This window comes from Chionomys nivalis, chromosome 21, assembly GCF_950005125.1.
Source record: "Chionomys nivalis chromosome 21, mChiNiv1.1, whole genome shotgun sequence".
Taxonomy (NCBI): Eukaryota; Metazoa; Chordata; class Mammalia; order Rodentia; family Cricetidae; genus Chionomys; species Chionomys nivalis.
The window spans coordinates 39,299,480-39,319,636 of NC_080106.1; the positions used below are offsets into that span (position 1 = coordinate 39,299,480).

The window sequence follows — 20,157 nt, forward strand, 5'->3', positions numbered from 1 at the left end:
GACTAGTTATACCTGCACATTTAAAAGGTGTCTCTTGTAGATAGCATGCCATGGAATCTTGTTTTTCTACTGTCTGACAATGTCTGTTTTGAAACGTTGAAATGCTTAGCTCATGTACATCTAATGTAATTATCGCTGATTCAGTTTAAGTCCATTAGCTTGTTTTTTGTCTTCCATTTATTTCTTATGGTTGCTGTTGTTTTGTTTTTAAAATTTTCCTATTCCTTAATGTCTGCTTTTTAGGCGTTTGTGGGATCTTCTACTATTTAACATTCTCTCCTCCCCCGCCCCCGGTTTCTTAGCTCACCCTTACTTTGGTGTCTTTTTCTAGAACGTATGCTGTCCTGAGATTTGTAGTATAATGGTGTTGTTGTGTGCTCGTTTCTTCTTTCTTCGAGGGGAGCATTTCTGTTTTAGCCTTCTCAGGTACTTGTCTCTCTCAATCCCAGCTGACACTTATGCACCAACTAGGTAGCGTATACGGGGCGGGGCTAAGGGTTAAAGTAGGGCTGTTAGTGAGAGAGACATGAAATCCCCAGTCGTTTGTGTAGAGAGGAAATTTTCTCAGCCAAGGAGAGGTGTGATTTGAGCCTCAGAGTCTGAACAGGAACTGGGAAAGGGAAGGAGAGGCCAGCTTGCTCCAGCTGTGTGCATGAAGACCCAGCAACAGTAGGGGGGATTGGCATTCTGTTCAGGGGACATTAATACATTAAGTCTGGCTGGAGAGGATTGTGAGATTGTATTTATGGAGAGAGCAGGGCCCACATCAGTAAAAGGGTTAGCAACTCTGGAAATTTCTATTTTCTGATTGAATTAGGATTCTAGAGCTGTGTCTGTGGTGTTCTGGTCATTAATATTCATTAACCGAATGAAAAGGCTTTGAGCAGATCTACTGCACATAAAACACGTGCCTCTCCCATCCGGTTTCATGTTTCAGCTTCTACTTGGGAAGATTCTTCCTGTTTCAGTAAAGGAGTTTTTGTTTTTGATTTTGTTGTGAGGGGAGAGAAAGGCATCTCGTTCCAGAGGCACGCCTCTTGTAATATAGGACACGCAAGGAGTTTTCCCAAGGATCCCTGGGGAAGGGGAGCAAGTTCCAGTTTCCCCAAGTTTGGATCTGCCACAGATGAGACTGCCATCCTCAGAGTAAGGAAGTCCTTCCCTTTTCCTAGCCTCAGTTTATTCTTCATGATAGTGAGGGATCTGAGTCCACGTAAGGGCTGCTTCCAGCATGGACCGTTGCATGGTTTATCGGTCATTAATGCCTCAATGAGAATTGTTTTCATCCCTCTTGTTAACCATGAGAACTTCCAGAGAGAACTCACAGGAAACTGAGCCCTGTGTATACATAACAATATGGATATGACCTCTACTAAAGAGAGACAGAAATCATTTCAACACAGTCTAGCAATAAAAGAACATTATTCTTGTACCTGGGGAGAGGGATGCCATGGTAACTCAGGCAAGCACAGGGGTAGGCTCCAGAAAAGGACCGGACCTTAAAATAAGAAGAACCTACTGTGGGAACTCCACAAATGTTGATCTGTAGGCCAGGCAGACAGAATGATTTCTCTCGCCCTGGATTCTGGGTTTTTACTGGTGGCATTGGCTATGGAATCTATGGAAACACGGACTTGCCAAGTTGCGGCTGGTCCTGAAGCTTGGCCTTGATGAAGTTCTTTTGCCCCCTGGGTATCCAGGTGGAGGGGACGTGGATGTCTGAGCTCCTGGAAGGATCTGGACAAATAAAGGTACACATGTGTGTCAGAAGTCACCCATACTGAAAAAGCAAAACCACACATAAATATTTTTTGAGGCTGCCTTGCTAGCCTGAGAACCAGCCTTACCCATGGGTTGACCCTTATTGAAACTTCACAGGAGAATCTATGGCTCCCAGCTAACTCAAGATGGGAACAGAAGAGGAATGAGATACGCTTACTCAAAATGTAAGTTAAGGGGCATTAGTAGTCGAGCCACAGTCCTTTCTAGATATTGAGACTAGTGGGTAAAAGCACATCCGAGGCTCAAAGCAAGCGAAGAGGTCTGGGCCCAACAATGATTTTTGGTTCTACCCTCAATATCCCCATTTCTCAGTACACTTTCTCCATCTTTGTCCGCAGAGAGAAACTGTCCCAAAGCCAAGAGCCTAGGGCTCCTGAACGCCATCAGGATGGTGGGTGAAGGCCCCTACCTCATCTCAGACCTGGATCGGCGAGGCCAGCGGAGATCCTTTTCTGAGAGATATGATCCCAGCCTGAAAACCATGATCCCAGTGCGACCCCGTGCAAGGTGAGGCAGGAGGGGGACGGAGGTGGGCAGGGCCCCAGGGGTCCCAGCCTCTGCTTTCCATGCGCCCTCCACGTCTGTCCTTTATTCACCCAGTCAGCCTCACATATGCCCACTTCTGGGTCACTAACTTCTTGCCTCTTCCTGTGGTTGGAGAGATGAAGACAGACCAGGTTAGAGGAGCTTTCCCTGTGCTGAGATGGCTCACAAAGTTTATAAACTTTTCATTCAGTTTTATCTTTGCCCTTCCTTCCTTCCTTCCTTCCTTCCTTCCTTCCTTCCTTCCTTCCTTCCTTCCTTCCTTCCTTCCTCCCTCCCTCCCTCCCTCCCTCCCTCCCTCCCTCCCTCCCTCCCTCTCTCCCTCTTTCCTTCCTTCCTTCCTTTCTTCCCTTGTGAGTTGCCATCTGGGTTCTGGGAATTGAACCCGAGTCCTCTGGATGAGCAGAGGTGCTCTTAACCGCTGAGCTGTCTCTCCAGCCCCTCTGTCACCATCTCCAGCTGATGGGAAGACTACTGGAAGAGATTAAATCACTTGCCTGAAGTTTTCAACAGGCAGCCTTCATTTTTTTTCCTTTTTAAATTTTATTTTATTTTTTATTTTTTTGCTTTTTTGAGACAGGGTTTCTTTGTAGCTTTGGTGCCTGTCCTGGAACTAGCTCTTGTAGACCAGGCTGGCCTCGAACTCCCAGAGATCTGCCTGCCTCTGCCTCCTGAGTGTTAAATTTTATTTTTAAAAATTTAATTTTCTTTCTTATTGTGATTGCATCTCAACTGCAGTTTCTGTTTCCCCTCCATCCTCTCTTCCCAATCCCTCCCACACACCGTCTCTCTGCCTCCTCCATCCACTCCTCTGTATATCTTCAGAAAAGAGCAGGCCTCCCATGGAAATCAACCAAACATGGCATATCAAGTTAGGCAAGTATGAGGAATAGGGTTTCAAAAGCGAGCAAAAGAGTCAGAGACAGTCCTTGCCCCCACTGTTAGGAGTTCCATGGTGGACTAGGCTATATATCTGTAACATTTATGCAGAGGGCCTAGGTCAGTCCCAGGCAGGACCCTGGTTGTCAGTTCAGTCTCTGTGAGCCCCTATGAGCACAGGTTAGTTGATTCTGTGAGTTTTCTTGTGATGTCCTTAACCCCTCTGGCTCCTACAATCCTTTCTCCCCGTCTTCTGCAGAATTCCCCAAGGTCCACCTAAAATTTGGCTATGGGTCTGCATCTGTTTCTATTAGTTGCTGTATGAAACCTCCCTGATGACAACTGGGCTAGGTACCAGTTGATCTATGAGTATAGCAAAATATCATTAGGAATCATTTCTTTTTTTTGCCAGTTGTGTTTGGTTCTATCCTAGGTCTCTGGACCATCCAGCCTCTGGCTCTTGGGCCCCCAGGCCATGTTGGAGTAGGCTCCCTCTTGTGGCATAGGTCTCAAGCTGGAGCAGTCATTGATTGGGCATCCCTACAATTTCTGTGCCAACTTTATCATTTCTATTTATCTATGTGTTATCATATGATTCATGACTTTTACCTCTTTTCTTGCATGCCTGTTCCCTCTCATCTACTGGTGACTCTTTCTTCTGCTGCTAGCTTTTCTCCATAAAGATTTTTATTAAACCAATAAGAATGACACATCTTCACACTGTGCAAAACAGGTGTACAAATTTGCACTCCTGCCAGCAATGGAAGAGTGTTTCTGTTGCTCACATCCTCTCCAGCATAAGCTGTCACTTGTGTTTTGGTTTTAGCCATTCTGACAGAGGTAAGATGGGCTCTCAGAGTCATTTTGATTTATATTTCCCTAAAGGCTAAGGATATTGAAATTTTCTTTAAGTGCTTCTTGGCCCTATGAGATTCCACTGTTGAAAATCCTCTGTTTAGATCTGTGCCCCATTTTCAAGTTGAATTATTTGTTTTTTTTATGTCTAGTTTCTTGAGTTCTTTATATGTTTTTGAAATTATACCTCTGTCAGATGTGGGGTTGGCAAAGATCTTTACCCATTCTATACACTGTCATTTTGTCCTATTGATGGTGTCTTTTGCCTTATAGAACCTTTTCAGTTTCTATAAGGTCTCATTTGCTAATTGTCAATTTTAATGCTCCAGTTATTGGTGTTTTGGTCAGGAAATAGTCTGCTGTGTCAATGCGTTCAAGACTATTCCCCACTTTCACTTTTATCAACTTCAGTGTATCTAGTTTTTTTTTGTGTGTGTGTGCTTAAAAAACATTATTTAATTGTATGTGTGTTGAAATAAGAGTTCCCTTTTGAGTTTAACAAATTCTTGGGTTTTTTATACATTTTTTATTGATATTTATTGAGTTCTACATTTTTCTCTGCTCCCCTCCCTGCCTCTTCCCTCCCCCACCCCTTCAACCCTCTCTCAAGGTCCCCATGCTCCCAATTTACTCAGGAGATTTTTGTCTTTTTCTACTTCCCATGTAGATTAGATCTATGTAAGTCTCTCTTAGTGTCCTCATTGTTGTCTAAGTTCTCTGGGATTGTGGTTTGTAGGCTGGCTTTCTTTGCTTTATGCTTAAAAACCACCTATGAGTGAGTACATGTGATAATTGTCTTTCCGTGTCTGGGTTACCTCACTCAAAATGATGTTTTCTAGCTCCATCCATTTTCCTGCAAAATTCAAGCTGTTGTTATTTTTTTCTGCTGTGTAGTACTCCATTGTGTAAATATACCACATTTTCCTTATCCATTGTTTGGTCGAGGGGCATTTAGGTTGTTTCCAGGTTCTGGCTATGACAAACAAAGCTGCTATGAACATAATTGAGCACATGTCCTTGTGGCACGATTGAGCATCCTTTGGATATATATCCAAAAGTGGTATTACTGGGTCTTGAGGAAGATTGTTTTGTAATTTTTTTAAAAAATCGCCACACTGACATCCAAAGGGGTTGTACCAGCTTGCATTCCCACCAGCAATGCAGAAGTGTTCCCTTTTCTTCACAACCTCTCCAGCATAAACTGTCATCAGTGTGGACCCCATGCGGGATGATGTGCAAATTAATGCAACATTCTGTGGTTTTTGACATATAATCTAATAAGTGTATTAAAAATTATAACCAAAAGTAATAAAATAGGTAGTGTTCAGTTTGGGCACAGTTACCTTTGATTTCAGGATAATATAGTTAAATGTATGCTACTCAAGTTTGAATATTGGCTGCCCTGCATATTTCCCGAGCTTTCACCATCTGTTCTCCTGAGCTGGGGTAAGCTAGACCAAGAACTACCCAAAAGGTTGATGAATGCAAGCCCCAGGGTCCACACATGACTGTGATGGGTATTAGGGCAGTGAGTCCAGGCACCCAGGAACACGAGAATACCATTTGCTCTAGGTTGGCACCCAATCCCGTGGATGATGCTGGTCTGCTGTCCTTTGCCACGTTTTCCTGGCTCACACCTGTGATGATTCAGAGTTACAAGCACACGCTGACTGTGGACACCCTGCCCCCACTCTCACCATATGATGCCTCTGACATCAACGCCAAGAGGTACGAGGGTCCCCAAAGGGTGGCATTGTAAGCAAGGGGTCCCAAGGGTTCTGTGTCCCCTGTGGAAACTGACACCTTCTCAGTAGCTGCTCATTGAGATGTGAGCTGAACTGCCTGCACTTCTTGGCCCGGTCTCTGGGGAAAGTGTGGCTGGCTAGAAAGGACACAGGGGACCGTAGTGTGAGGCAGGGGCTGTAGGAACAGCACTGTAGACAGTTAACTGGGGACTTGCTTTACTCTGTGCTGTTTGGAGCTCGCCTTGGCCGCTGCATACAGCTCTAGGCATCATTTCTGGCTTTATTTTTTTTAATATCATTATTGTATATCTGTATTACAAACTGCCCATATTAGCCAATTTTGACCTGTGAAAATGTACCACTGGTCCAAACTAATTGATTTAGTTGTAGTTTAGTAATGTTTAAGCAGTAAAACTATTCACCACCATGTTCCTGTTCCCCTATCAGCGGCTGACACCATTAACATGCTGGTGACCCTGCTCAGATTGTTTTCTGCCATTGTTTGCAGCAAATGCCTCATTTGCTTTCCCACACACAGGCCATGATGGTTTTTTGTTTGTTTGTTTGTTTTGTTTTTGTGAGACAGGCTCTTACTGTGTAGTCTTGGCTGACTTAGGACTCACTCTGTAGACCAGGCTGACCTAGAACTCAGAGAGCTTCACTTGCCTCTGCCTTCCAAGTGGTGGGATTAAAGGCATGCGCCACCATGCCCAGTCCAGGCAATGCTTTCTATGTTGAAGTTAAAACATAGAATCTGAGGATGGAGAGATGGCTCAGTGTTTAAGAATACCGAGACCCAGGATTGGATTCCCAGCACCCAGAAATTTCTACAACTGTATGGGATCCAATTCCCTCTTCAGGTGTGCAGCTATATATGTAACCAAACACCCACATACATAAAATAAATAAATCTCTTAAAAAATTTAACATACTGTGTGCCTGCCACCTTGCCCTTTTCAGGTGAAAATTTATAAAGACTTGTTCACGTCTGCACAAAGACACCGATCTCCTTCATTCTTTGCTTTTTATGTGCATGAGGGTTTGACCTGTATGCATGTATCTGTACCTGCCGCGCACCACAGTCCCGGTCTGCGCTTATGCAGACCCCAGTTCTAGACCCCAGTTCTAGACCCCAGTTCTAGACCCCAGTTCGTGAGCTTCGGGCAAGAGGCTGGAGGTTGAGAACACAGATGCAGAGACAGACCAACACGCAGACCTTTTAACACTGATACCAAAGCCCCCTTTATTAGCACCATGTAGGCTTAAATACACTGCAGTCAATGGCCAACAGGTGAAAATCCCCATCCTCTGATCCTTCTAGTAACTTTAATTAGAAGGTTCTAGGAGGGAAGAGCAGCTGAAGGCCGGGACTCCTTAGTCCCAACAGGTACCATACTTTAGATATTGAAATTCGTTTGGGTTTGTATGGATGCAGCATTTTCTTTGTCTGTGGGTTGAACGTATCTTCACACACACTAGGCAAGTTTAAAGTTGTGGTCTTGACCCTCAGCCCCAACCTCATGATGCTCTCTCCTCTCCCCCTCTCCACTCTCACAGTCACTAAGACTGGGAAACTGGGTTCTACCCTTGGTCCCCATTCTCCTTTCCTCCCACATCTAATCCAGCAGCAAGTCCTGTTGTCATCCCCTAGCAACCTGTCCTCGAATCCTCCCCCCTTAACTTGCCAGCACCGTGCCTCTGGCCTGATGTCCCTCATGTCCTGTGTAATCTTTTCTTTTGCTGTGAGTACCCACAGTCAATCACACTGCCAGCCACCAAGTAATCTGTCAAATATGCCCATTATTTTACCACATTGACCTAAAGACCTGCAGATGCTTTCCTTGCATTTAGAGCATGATGCCACCTAAGTGCCTCCTGAGACCCATGAAGTCCCATAAGTCTGCTCGGCTGGGCCTCCTTTGCTCATGTAGACCTTTTGTGTGGGACTCGTTTCAAACCTTTGTTTCCTTGAGACAAGGTCCTGCTACATAGCCTAGTCTGGTTTAAAACTTCAAATTCTCCTGCCTCAGGATCCAGAGTATTTGGATTTTAGGTATGTAACACCATACCTTGCTAAAAGGTTAGTTTTTCCCCAAGGAGGACTTTTAATTCTCTATGGTTCCCATCTTCTTTACTATGTGGTAGCCACAGACTAAGGAGGGAAAGACCTGGGTGGTGCCTAGTGCAGATATTATCAGCAGCTCTGTCTGGGCATTGCCCCCTTCCTCTGTCCACTCTTTACCTGCCCTGAGGAAGGAGAAAGAGAACGAAGGAAGGCTGTGTGCCCAAAGGCACCAGGTACCGGGACGAGGGCTGTGCCATGCACCTTCACAAGAGTTTGCCCATCAAAGCAGTCCCGGGTGATAGGCGACATGGCCTGCCCATCCTTTTCCCCTTCCCTTTCTCTCATTGCAGATTTCAGATCCTTTGGGATGAAGAAATAGAGAGGGTGGGGCCGGAGCAGGCCTCTCTGGGCCGTGTGGTCTGGAAATTCCAGAGGACCCGGGTGCTGATGGATGTCGTGGCCAATATCTTGTGTATCATCATGGCAGCTTTAGGGCCGGTGAGTCGGGCTGGCTCTTCTGAACTGTCTCCCAGGTCCCCAGCTGGGGGAAAGCATGTCCTTAGTCACTCTCTCTGAGAGCGGGTGGCTTTAGTGCCTTGTCTTTATCTCTGTGTTCCTTGGGGGCGAGTTTTCATAAAGCCAGTTTCTTGTCAAGTGCAACCAGCACCGCTTTAAGTAATGAAAAAGTCTGCCTGTAAAGTCAGCTTGCTGTCGTTGGAGGCTCCTGTGTGGGGCTCCATCCAGCGGCGCTCCCTTCTCTCCACCGCACTATTTTACAGACAGTTCTCATTCACCAAATCCTTCAGCATATCACCAGCATTTCCTCCGGACACGTCGGGATTGGCATCTGCTTGTGTCTGGCCCTTTTCGCCACCGAGTTTACCAAAGTCCTCTTTTGGGCCCTTGCCTGGGCCATAAATTACCGCACAGCCATCCGGTTGAAGGTGGCCCTCTCCACGCTGGTTTTTGAAAACCTGCTGTCTTTCAAGACATTGACGCACATCTCTGCAGGTGAGGTAAGCGGGGCTGGAACGGGCATACACCTGAAACACTGCTCCTGTTCCTGTGTGTGGGCTGTGCTGCCTGGATGGAGTACCTGCCTCCTTTTCGCCTGTTCATCTCCTACCCATCACCTGCCCAAGTGAGGCAGTGGAGACTCAAAGCACAAGAGGATGTCAGACAGGAGGGCTCGCATCTGAGCTGCAGAACTTGGAAAGCTGACACAGAGGTCGAGGGTGAGACCATTCAATCCCTTTGATCACAGTGAGGACAATGAAACTTTATAGAGCACACTATAGGAATTTGGGTAAACTGACGGACAAGCTAAGGAGAGTGCATGCTTGTAATCCTAGTACTCAGGAGATGGAGGAAGAGGCTATTAGTGAGAACTTGTTCCTTTCTGGAAAAAATATTCCAATTATGTAAGATCTCCGGTGCCAAAGATATACTATAGAACCATGTGCACTGTCCTTCAGAGTTGACATTTTCTCAAGCCCTTAATCTTTAGTAATGAAATCCTTGCTGCTTACTCAAGAAAAACTCCCTAGTCAAGGAAATCCCATGTGGTATTTGGAGAAAGGACTTGTTTCTCTTTCCCAGTTTCTCTTTGAGAGTATTCAAATCATCTTATGTCAATTACGGGTAGATTGTGTATGGAATGAAACCCAGGCTGGGGACAGGGCTCAGCAGAATGCTGTACAGAGCTCTGGGTTCCATTGCCAGCACCACGCAAACCAGGTGTGGTGGTTTGTGCCAGCAACCCCAGCAGTTAGAAGGCAGAGGCAGGAGGGTCAGAAGTTCAAGGTCATGCTGAGCTGCACTGCAAATCTGAGGTCGGCCTGGGATACACAAGACCCTGTTTTCATAAAATAAAATAAAAGGATTTATCTCACTTTATCTAAAAGGAGTTTAAAAGAAGGCAATTCAGGGATGGGGGGATGCTTTGTGAGCCCCCCCTTCATCATTTTCTTGTTGCTTGTCTCTCCTAATGGCTCAGGATGGTTGCAAGAAATCCAGGCACACCGACCTTTTCAGAAGGTCAGAAGGAGGGAGAGAAAAACACAAACAATGTGTCTTCCTTTCAAATCTCTTCCCCAGGTCCCGTTCTATTCTTTGCCTCACCCGTCACTTTTCAACCCCACAGTCACATGGCCACACTCTGCACAAAGGAGGCAGAAAGGTCTGTTCCTCCCTCCCCTTTCCCTCCCTTTCCCTCCCTTCATCTCTCTCCCTTTTCTTCCTTGACTGTTTGGAGACACGGTCTCCCTGTGGAGACCAAGCTGGCCCTGACTCAAGATCCTCCCAGGTGCCAGAATCACATGTGTGGGCCACCATACCCACAGGGAGTAGTCTTTTAGCTGGGCATGTTGGCACCTCGAGTAAAGCAGAACTGTGTTAATCAAGATATAAATAGGGCCCAGTGTGCTACTGAACCCCGTCGTATCTCTCTGTAGTTCTCCTCTTTGGGATCTTCAGTTCTAAGAAACTGGCCATCCGAAGTCATGGCAGAGTGAGATCATACAACTCATCTTATTGGTCCCTTGATGTGCCCCACCCACCTCCTGCCAATCAGAAAGCTTCCAGAAGGGTCCCAAGCCTGAACCTATGTGCTTTCTTTCTAGGTGCTCAATATACTATCAAGTGATAGTTATTCCTTGTTTGAGGCTGCCTTGTTTTGTCCCTTGCCAGCCACCATCCCCATCTTAATGGTCGTTTGTGCGGTGTATGCCTTTTTCATTCTGGGGTCCACAGCTCTTGTCGGAATATGCGTGTATATCATATTCATCCCCATCCAGGTAAGTCAGGGTTGCGCAGTGTAAAATGCTTGGCATTTGTAATCGGCCTGCACGCTTTTGCTGAGCTGAGTGGAAGGCTTCATTTCTGCAGCACACACCCAAAGCCCAAACCTCCATGAGCACAGATGTTCGTCTTCGGCTGGCCCTGTGTCATTCTCTAAGAACTTGAATTTGAGTGCCCTGGGGGAGGAGGGATGCTCATGCGGTTTGCCAAAGCTCCCATTCTCCTGTCCTTCATTCTATCACGTGGCAGATGCCCAGTGGTTTTCTCCAGGCCAAGGCAGCTGCCACAGTGCAGAGACAGGACCCGCCTGAGCCTCCTAGCCAAGGCACCCTAGAGCTCAGCTTGGTGCCATCCTCTGATCCCTGCGTTCAGGCCAACTGCAGTTCAGCAGTTCTCCCTGAGCACAGTTGCTTGTACCTCGATTTCAGATGTTTATGGCCAAGCTCAACTCAGCTTTCCGAAGATCCGCAATTTCAGTGACGGACAAGCGAGTTCAGACGATGAATGAGTTTCTGACCTGCATCAAGCTGATTAAAATGTACGCCTGGGAGAAATCATTTATAAACACGATTCACGGTAAGATGAGCAGCTGCTTCGCGAAGCACTTACATGGGAAGAATGTGCTCTTTTAAGGGGTTCCTAAGACTCTGCAGGGCCAGGCATTGCAGCCGGGGGCAGGGGCAGGGCGCGGAAGGTACTCTTGTAGGTCAGAGGATTATTTTCAAGGATTGTAGCAATTTTTTAATAGACCCAGACATCTGTTCTAATGAACCCAAGGGTGAGCAGCATATGGTGTCACATTTTCTAGGGCACAGGAAGTGTAGTGCTGGCCAGTTACCCTTACAAAAATAATCCACAAACATATTGAAGCCGTAAAGGAGCTGTGTCAGGCTATTTCCTTGACTTAGAAGATGTTTACACACACACACACCACATCATACACCACACACAAATATACACACACTACACCCCTCACATACCACACACATACATATACACACACCACACACACACGTACACATACCACCATACACAAACACCCCCCCCACATACACACATTACCACATACACACACCACACACACCCCCCACACCACACACAAATCACACACCACACACAAATATACACACAACTATACCCCTCACACACCACACTCATATACACACACACCACACACACCACACAAATCACACACCACATACAAATATACACAACTACACCCCTCACACACCACACTCACATACACACACATACACACATTACCACATACACACACCACACATACACACACCCCCACACCACACACAAATCACACATCACACACAAATATACACACACTACACCCCTCACACACCACACTCACATACATACCACACACACATACACACACCACACACACACATACACATTACCACATACACACACCGCACATACATACCCCACACACCTAACACACACATCACACACACACACATACACACATTACCACATACACACACACACACACACACATACCCCCACACCGTCTCTCCTTGATCCCAGTGACTCTTTTGTGTTTCTTGAGCAGCTATGAGGATGCCTTTGTAGAATTTTTTTCCAGGTGATATTAAGCTTTTTTCAGACAAATCTAAATGTAAATTTTCCCTCCCCAGCATTGTTTTACTTAGGGCAGAGCCGGGGAGAGTCTATGCCCTTCTTTCCCTTCCTCCTGTCACTCAGTCCCACCCAAAGCCAGGCTGGAGAACCCACTGGAAGGGCTCCCGAGAGGCCACTGGAGAGCTGCAGGGTTTATGGCCTTTGCCTCAAGCGGTCCCCCGTGTCCCGTGTCCCCCCCCCCCCCCCCCCCGCACACTCCAAAGATCCAGGAACTCTAGATTTCTTCTAAAGGAAGCGTAGCTTTTCTGGCTCTCAGATGGAACCCAGGATTCTCCCTTCCCTGTAGACCCTGGAGGTCCATGGAAGGTCAGACTGGCTCCCCTAAGGTGGGGAGGGGGTAGCCCCTCAGGAGAGTCAGCAGGGGATAGAAGGTCTCTTGAGTGAAGTTCACACAGGATGGGGCTGTCCAGGCCTGCCACTCCTGCTCTCGCGCCCCCTCCTACATGTGTGCTTTGCCTTGAAGCCGATGCCCTACAGCTTGTCCGTCACAAGTGTCCTTCCCTATCTGACACAGACCCCCAAAATACCCAGCTCCGAGATGCACTGGACTCCTCGAGAAGGGCAGCCAGGCTGTAGCAGGCAATCCCCAACCTTCTCTGTGAGGAGGCAGGAGGCCGTCTCCTGGCTGTCCTTCAGCAGCCGCAGAGGTTGTACCACTAAGTGTACACCTTGACTGTGGGGGACAATTACAGAGTCGCTGATGTGACTTCAGGTGGGGTCACTCCAGGGCCAGAGTCACTGCTCCTGTCAGCTCTAGGATCTGCCCTCATGTCTAGGCATCAGCGTAAAATTGGGGTAAAGCTGTACTTGTGTTTCGGAGACTGGTTCTGGAAAACCTGCTTCGGCCCGTGTGGTGGTGCAGGCCTATACTTCAGTTCTCAGGAGACGAGGCAGGAGGATTGCAAGGCCTGTAGTGGCCTGGACCGCATAGTGAGACATTTGGTCCCTTCACCCTGAGCAAAACAAAGCAAAACAACCCCCAGAGAGAATGTCAAATAAACAAACCTTGCCCCTAAGACAGGAGAAAACCTTTCCCTCATTGATGTAGATCCCCTGGCTGGAACACCAGCCACTCAATAGCCCTTCTTTGAAGATGCAGAAATATTTCCTTCACACTCTACATTTACTTCAATTTCATTTCATTTCATTCGGATTCCATTGGACTTAATTCAACGTAACCCACTTCAGTGTAGCTCAAGTCAGAGCGGGTCAATGACTATAGATCAAATTCCTACCATTTGCAGACCCCTGGAGCTGCCCAAATGGCTGGGAAAGGGGTTTCCACGGTTAAGGTTCAGGGGGAAGTGCAGAGTTTAGCTCAAAAATAGCCCTGTTTGTTGGCTCCAGACATACCCAGAACCAATCTGCTTCTCTCCATCACACGACTGTCCTGGGCCAAGCCAGTCTCCCCTCAGAGGTTATGCAGAAGCTGCAGCAGCTGAAACTGCAGCAGCAGCCCCCCCTCTCGCCCCCAGAAGCCACCCAGCATCCACCTCTCACTTCCCAGCAGCCACCTCTCACTTCCCAGAAGCCACCCTTCTTCCTCCAGAGTGACATTTTAAAGTACCAGTCACTGCCTCTCCCCTGCTAACATTCCTTAATTTCTTAACTCACTCAGATCATTCAAATTTAGGTCCTTCTAGTGAAATCCAACTCCTTCCTTGGCTTAGTAGATCTGGCATCTGGGGACCTCATTTCGCTGTTACCTTTGGTGACTTTACTCTAGTCATGACGACCTCTGTTTGTCTCAGGAGCATCACGCCATACACCTTCATGTTTCAGGCTCCTTGCCCTGCCGTTTCCTCTGTTAGGTGTTCCTTTAGGCTTTGTGTTGACCTTGGGTCTCCCCCCAATTGCTAGCTTCCAGAGGCCACCTGGACCAGGGTTCCAAAGCATGTTCATACCCTGCCAGTGTCCCTTTATCATCACTTAGCTCTGGTTATTTTTTTCTGGTCACCCGACACCCTTTGGTTTTATTATCACCGTTGTTTTCCTTTTGCAACAGTGTTTTAGGGCTGCCCAGCCCATGCTGGTCTCCACGCCCAGATCCTTTTACCTCAGCTTCCCAAATGGTGGAATTGCGTGCATTTACTTCTATTTTTTCCTTATTGCCCATCTTCCTCACTGGGAGAGGGCTGGGACTCTGCTTCTTCTGTGTCCCCAGCCGAAGGCATAGCACCTGTCGTATAGTAGACACCAAATGCAACTCCCGAATGGTTGAAAATATGGTGGACAGACCATTCCGTAAGGTAAAGTGGGGAGAGTACCTCCAATGACCCGAGAGAAGTGAAGGCTGAAGGCAAGCCCCCTGGTGCGAACGCTGTGGGTTCTTGAGGTGAAAGGCCCCTGAACAGTAGAGCCTCGGATCAATACTGAAACAGAAAACAACTTCCCCTGCTGAGCAGGTCCTGTTCTGTTCAGAACTGGCTTCTCCTTGTCCTAGTAGTTCTGAGAATTTGGGACCTGGTGAGGTAAGGACAATACATGGCGGCCACAGTGCTTGTGTGAAAGCACCTTTGCACAAGCGGCTAGCATTAGGTTGATTCCTATAAAAGCCAGGGGAGCAGTGCAGAGTCCCGGGACACCTGGCAGGGGCCCCGCTTTGGATGTCTCTAGGCTACTATTGGTGCCTGTGACTCTGCAATACTTACAAACATCCTTTTTAAACTCCTTCCCTGCATCTAAACTTAGGGAGCTAGCATATAAAAATTCAACCATGGAGTCTGGACAGTTTAAGGTCCAGCCACGTGAGGCTCCCTGGGCCCAGACAGAACTTTCCATTTTTCATGCTCTGCACTCTTGCTCTGGGCTCAGCTATGCTCACTCTTGTCATGTGTAGTCCTGGTCTGACCCCTGTAGAATCTGGTTTATGGCTCAGTCTATGGAACATCAGAGCCGGGAGGGATCTCGGAAGCCATCAGCTTGCAGGAGCGCTGAGAGCCTGCTGCTGCTGGGTTTATGTCCTGGGGTTTTGACATTTTACATTTCACCCTTATTTGGAGGAGAATCAGGCAGAGATAATTAATGTCTTTTCATTGTATCGTTAACAATTCTATTGCTGCGAAGGCAGCTCTTAGGAAAGATAATTTAACTAGGAACTTGTTTACAGTTCCAAAGGGTTAGTCCACGATCATTATGGCGGGGAGAATCATGGCAGGTAGGCAGGTATGGCACTGGGCAGTAGCTGAGAGTTTACATCCTGATCTGTGGGTGGCAGGGAGGACAAGACTGGGCCTGGCATGGGTTTTTGAAACCTCAAAGCCGACCTGCAGTGACACACCTTCTTCAATAAGGCCCCATCTACTCCAGCAAGGCCACACCTCCTAATCCTTCTCAAACAGTTCCACTAACTGGGACCAAGCATTCAACCATACACACGTATAGGGGCCTTTCTCAGTCAAGCCTGCATATCTATCTTTCTTTTTGCTTGTGCGTGTGTGTGTGCGTATGTGTGTATGTAGTTTGTAGTATGTATGCATGCTTCTGTATGTATGAGTGCATGCATGTGGAAGCCTGAAGCTGACATTTGATGATGTCTTCCTTGATCTCTCTTCACCATATCCATAGAGGCAGGGTCTCTCCCTGAACCTGGAACCTACTATTCCAGTCTAGCTAGCCAGCTTGTTCCAGAGACTCACTGCTCTGTCTTCTGAGTGCCAGGATGTCAGACAGTAACCCTTCCTGTGCAGATTTTAGGTGGGATCTCGGGACCCAAATTCTGGTCATAACACTCACGTGGCAACACAGTTTTGCCTGCTGAGTCTTTTCCCCAGCCTGGGAGGGATGCGTTTCTTAATCTTAGGATTTGGCATGCGAAATAAAAACACCCCCGATTGCTTTCTCTTTTGCAGATATAAGAAAGAGAGAGAAAAATTTACTGAAAAAGGCTGGCTATGTCCAAAGTGGAAACTCGGCCCTGGCTCCCATTGTGTCCACCATAGCCATCGTGTCGACTTTCACCTACCACATCTTCCTGAAGCGCACGCTCACCGCCCCTGTGGTAAGAGCTCCCTTGAGGCCGTCACGTTAGGAGTTCCCCCGGCAGATGCTTTCAGACAGTTCAGTCTCAGCTGAGGGCTGTGTTCTACAAAGCCAGCTCCCCGAAACCACAACTCCCAAACTCACCCCCATCCTTGGTGAGAAGCCCCTTTCCAACTTGGTCATGCATGGCATTACAGCTCCCAGTTGTCACATACCAAACGATGCCAGGATCTTTCACTGGACTAATTCAGTCAACGCAGACTCGGTTGTCAGCGCCAGGGTTTGAGTCCGGGGCCCGTGCGTTATAGGGAAGCCCTGTAACTTACACCTCAGACTCTCATCCAGTTTGTGGACGAGAGCTTAGGCCGACAGTGCGTTCAGGAGAACCTTCCTTGGAACTTACTCTGGTCCAGGCAGAGCAGGGGTGATTGTTAATGGTGGAACACAGTTTTTGGCTCTCCCACCCCACCCCGCCCAGGAAACCTAGTGAGTACTTGGTTTTATTTCCTCCTGTGGTGTGTGCTATAAACAGGGAACATTTGATTGTTCTCTGGTAGGGAGAAATCAAAGGAATTCGGCTGAGGTTGGGGTTAGGTTCCTCTGAACTTGAGAGCTGGGTCTATTCTGTTTAAATCTTGATCCTCCTACTTCCCAGCTATGACTTGTGACAGACCATTGACCACACCTGGCCTTGGTGTCATTATCAGTAAGGATCAGTAAGCAGCCTGGTATTAGTTCTTGTCAGTGTAGCTGGGAGGAGGGGGTGAGTAGTTTGCATCAAGCCCGGGGGATCCTGGGGTGGGGCCCTTGAATGTTCTATGTTGCCTGCTTTTCCCCAGGCCAGGTGGGTGAGGGCTGAAGCCTCTGAGGGCAAATGGATGAACGTAAGGCACGCGAGCTTTTAATGAGGGAGCAGTGCAGTCAAAGATAAAGAAATGTTGAGCTGGACGGAAAATGGCTCCTGGGCCCAGCTAAGATAGTAAACCAAGTGTTTGCAGGACAAGTAGCTGGAGGAAAATTAGAAAAGCAAGGGAGAAGTATGTGTGTGTGTGCAAGGATCAAGCATAGCTAAGTTCATACACAGCACCCAAAGCAGGGACTTCAGGGGGGTCATGATGCAAAGCAGATGCTTTTGCTGGGCCATCCTCTGCTAACTCCATCAGCACGTGCATTATTTTTGTATGGGAAGGGAGTGGTTTCATTTTCAGGCTCTTTGGACTGTAAGGCTTCGGACCCAGTTATGAACTCAAAGCTAGGATGAGTGGCAAGAGTGTCCTGCCTGAGTAGAACACTGCTCAATTATTGTGACTGCTTTTGATGATCCCAAACAATTGCATACACACACACACACACACACACACACACACACACACACACACACACACACAATTTTCCCCTCTAGTTCTAGTACATCAAACAAATGAAGCTGAAACCAATCAATGTTAATTTTTATGACATGATAGTTTAGAAGAAAACAAGATCCAAAACAGATCTCTGGATTCAGAATCTTTTTTGTTCCCTTCCTCTGCTAGGGTCATGGCACCTGAGATTGGCTCCCAGGTCTACCAGGTAGCCTGTGCGCTCTGTCTTTTGAGATCTAGGTTTTTGTTTTGGTGTGTGTGTGTATGTGTCAAGGGGGTACTTTTTGATTTAGAGAGTTAGGATGAGATGTAATGATGTCATGGGAGTATCCATTGTTATCCTCTTAGCAATGTGGAATTTGCTCCACAGGGTTTGTTTGGCAGCAGATATCACTTGAGATTTGCTAGAGGAAGCTGTGTTCTCTCTCTCTCTCTCTCTCTCTCTCTCTCTCTCTCTCTCTCTCTCTCTTTCTTGGTTTTTCAAGACAGGGTATCTCTGTGTAGCCTTGATTGTCCCAGAACTCTCTTTGTAGATCAGATTCGCCTCAAACTCACAGAGATCCACCTATCTCTGCCCCCTGAATGCTGGGATTAAAGGCATGAGCCACCAGTGCCTGGCGAGAATGTTATTAATTTCTTAAATGGGGTGGAAAGAAGCTAATAGTTGAAGTCAGACACATGAGAAGATGGCATTTGAGAGATGAAATTACGCATCCCGGCGCAGCCACGGAAAGCTTCAGCGAGGCGCTCCAATACCCAGAGATACTGCATAGAGCTCTGAGGGAAAACCCCTACAGTCCATGACTTTGGAGCTGTGCACTCTGGAGAAAGATGCTGTGGCCCCAGAGGGTCAGATGCTGCTGATTGACTTAGGGCAGGAAGTGAGTTAGTCAAATCTACGCAGGGCTTTGAATGAGTGGTCTTGGTTTGAAGGAAGACATGGTATAGATGGATATGCATGAAGCTAGTCAGCTAGAGGATAGTCTTCCTTATGGATTGGCAAGGGGGTACATTTCCCACCATTCTTGTGAAAATTCCCAAAGCGAGATAGTTTACAAAGCCGCTGCCCGCCCCCACATTGCCAACTCATGGTTTCTGAGCCATGAAATGAAAAAGTGTTCCTCTGTGAATCCCAGCTGTGCCACTGTTTCTTAGGTTAGTAAGTACAGACCCCCTCATGGATAGAACAGCTTGGAGCCAAAGTAACTTGCAGTCTTAAACCCGCGATCCTCTCTTTCCTTCTTCAGGCCTTTAGTGTGATTGCCATGTTTAATGTAATGAAGTTTTCAATTGCAATCTTGCCTTTCTCGGTCAAAGCAGTGGCCGAAGCCAGTGTCTCTCTAAAGAGAATGAAGGTATAACTAACACTGGGTGAGTAGGGAAGAGATCTCATTTCTGGGGGCGGGGGTGATGCTTGGAAGGGGGGATGGTGTTCAGGTCTACTGGGGGGCTGGGTCAGACCTGTGGCTGCGTGGACATGAAGCCGGAATAGTCAGTGTGCAGAGGGGAGAATGAGTGGTGACGGTTTCGAAGGAGGTCTGATGGCGGGGGAGATGACAAAATATTCACAGGGGGAGTGCTCCTGACCTCCGCAGCTCGTGCGAGGCATGATTCTAATTTGCTCCAGCAGTGCGAATGGCCTTTGCACTAAGCAGCCCCTGTTTGTCCTGTGACGAATATGGGGACATGCACCACCCCTCAGCTTCATCATTTAGGCAATCTATTTATCTATCCATCAAAGACAATCTGAGGCAAGAAATGAAAAGAGGGGAGAGAGAGATGTCTTTATCCTTAGGAGCTCTCGTTCTGGTACGGGACCAACTGCTCTAGTACGTTATGTACATGGTAAGGTGTAAGTGAGAAGCAAGAATGGCTTTTGATGGCTTTGAGGTATAGGCAGAACAAGGAGAAGGACAATCTTGCCCATGGAATGACAGTTGTCTGTGAAATCTGGAGTTATCCCAAGCATCCTGGGTCCCTGCACCCACTCTTCTTTTGCTTCTAAATGGTCCAGAGCCCTGTGGAGACTATCCACGCGATGAGGAGAGAGGCACTCTTGTAGGATGGGACCGGCAGACTCTCTGTTGCCCCTATAGGTACAAGAATCAATGGCGCTTCCTTCACTCTGTATCCCCGCACTGGAAGACAAGGAAAGGTGGGGTTTAGATTCAAGGATGGGTGCCATTGTTTTGATCCTCAGCCTTCACACTGTCCCACCACCTTCATTAAAGTCTCCATCCTTTGTCCTCTGAACTCACAGTGACTTATAGACCAGTCCTCCGTTTCCAAAGCTGCCTCCTTCAAATCATCATTACGCTCAGCTCCCAAAGAGCCGTTGAATTACCGACGTGCCAGCCAGCACTCAGCAGCATGCAATCTGTGAACTCCCGTCTCTTCCCGGACTGCACCTGAGCCCTTATCTCTGGCTCCGCAGTTTCTCCACCTTCGTTTCCCATCCTGTTTCTACCTTGAGCTCTGCGAGTCATCGATC

The 20,157-nt window shown here is 47.5% G+C and overlaps 1 protein-coding gene across 3 annotated transcripts in view; it reads left to right on the forward strand.

Moving 5' to 3' along the window:
- Nucleotides 1–2,170: 2,170 nt before the first annotated feature.
- Abcc12 (ATP binding cassette subfamily C member 12) overlaps nt 2,171–20,157 on the forward strand; it is a 62,227-nt gene continuing 44,240 nt past the window's right edge. For 2 of the 3 annotated variants that reach the window (XM_057753821.1, XM_057753820.1), the window contains exons 1-8: nt 2,171–2,289; nt 5,632–5,787; nt 8,220–8,367; nt 8,649–8,885; nt 10,491–10,664; nt 11,097–11,244; nt 16,176–16,324; nt 18,914–19,021. In XM_057753821.1, coding sequence (XP_057609804.1) covers nt 2,171–2,289; nt 5,632–5,787; nt 8,220–8,367; nt 8,649–8,885; nt 10,491–10,664; nt 11,097–11,244; nt 16,176–16,324; nt 18,914–19,021 — 1,239 coding nt within the window. Of the gene's footprint in view, nt 2,290–5,631; nt 5,788–8,219; nt 8,372–8,648; nt 8,886–10,490; nt 10,665–11,096; nt 11,245–16,175; nt 16,325–18,913; nt 19,022–20,157 lie in introns of all 3 variants that reach the window. The other variant, XM_057753822.1, reaches the window with a different exon arrangement.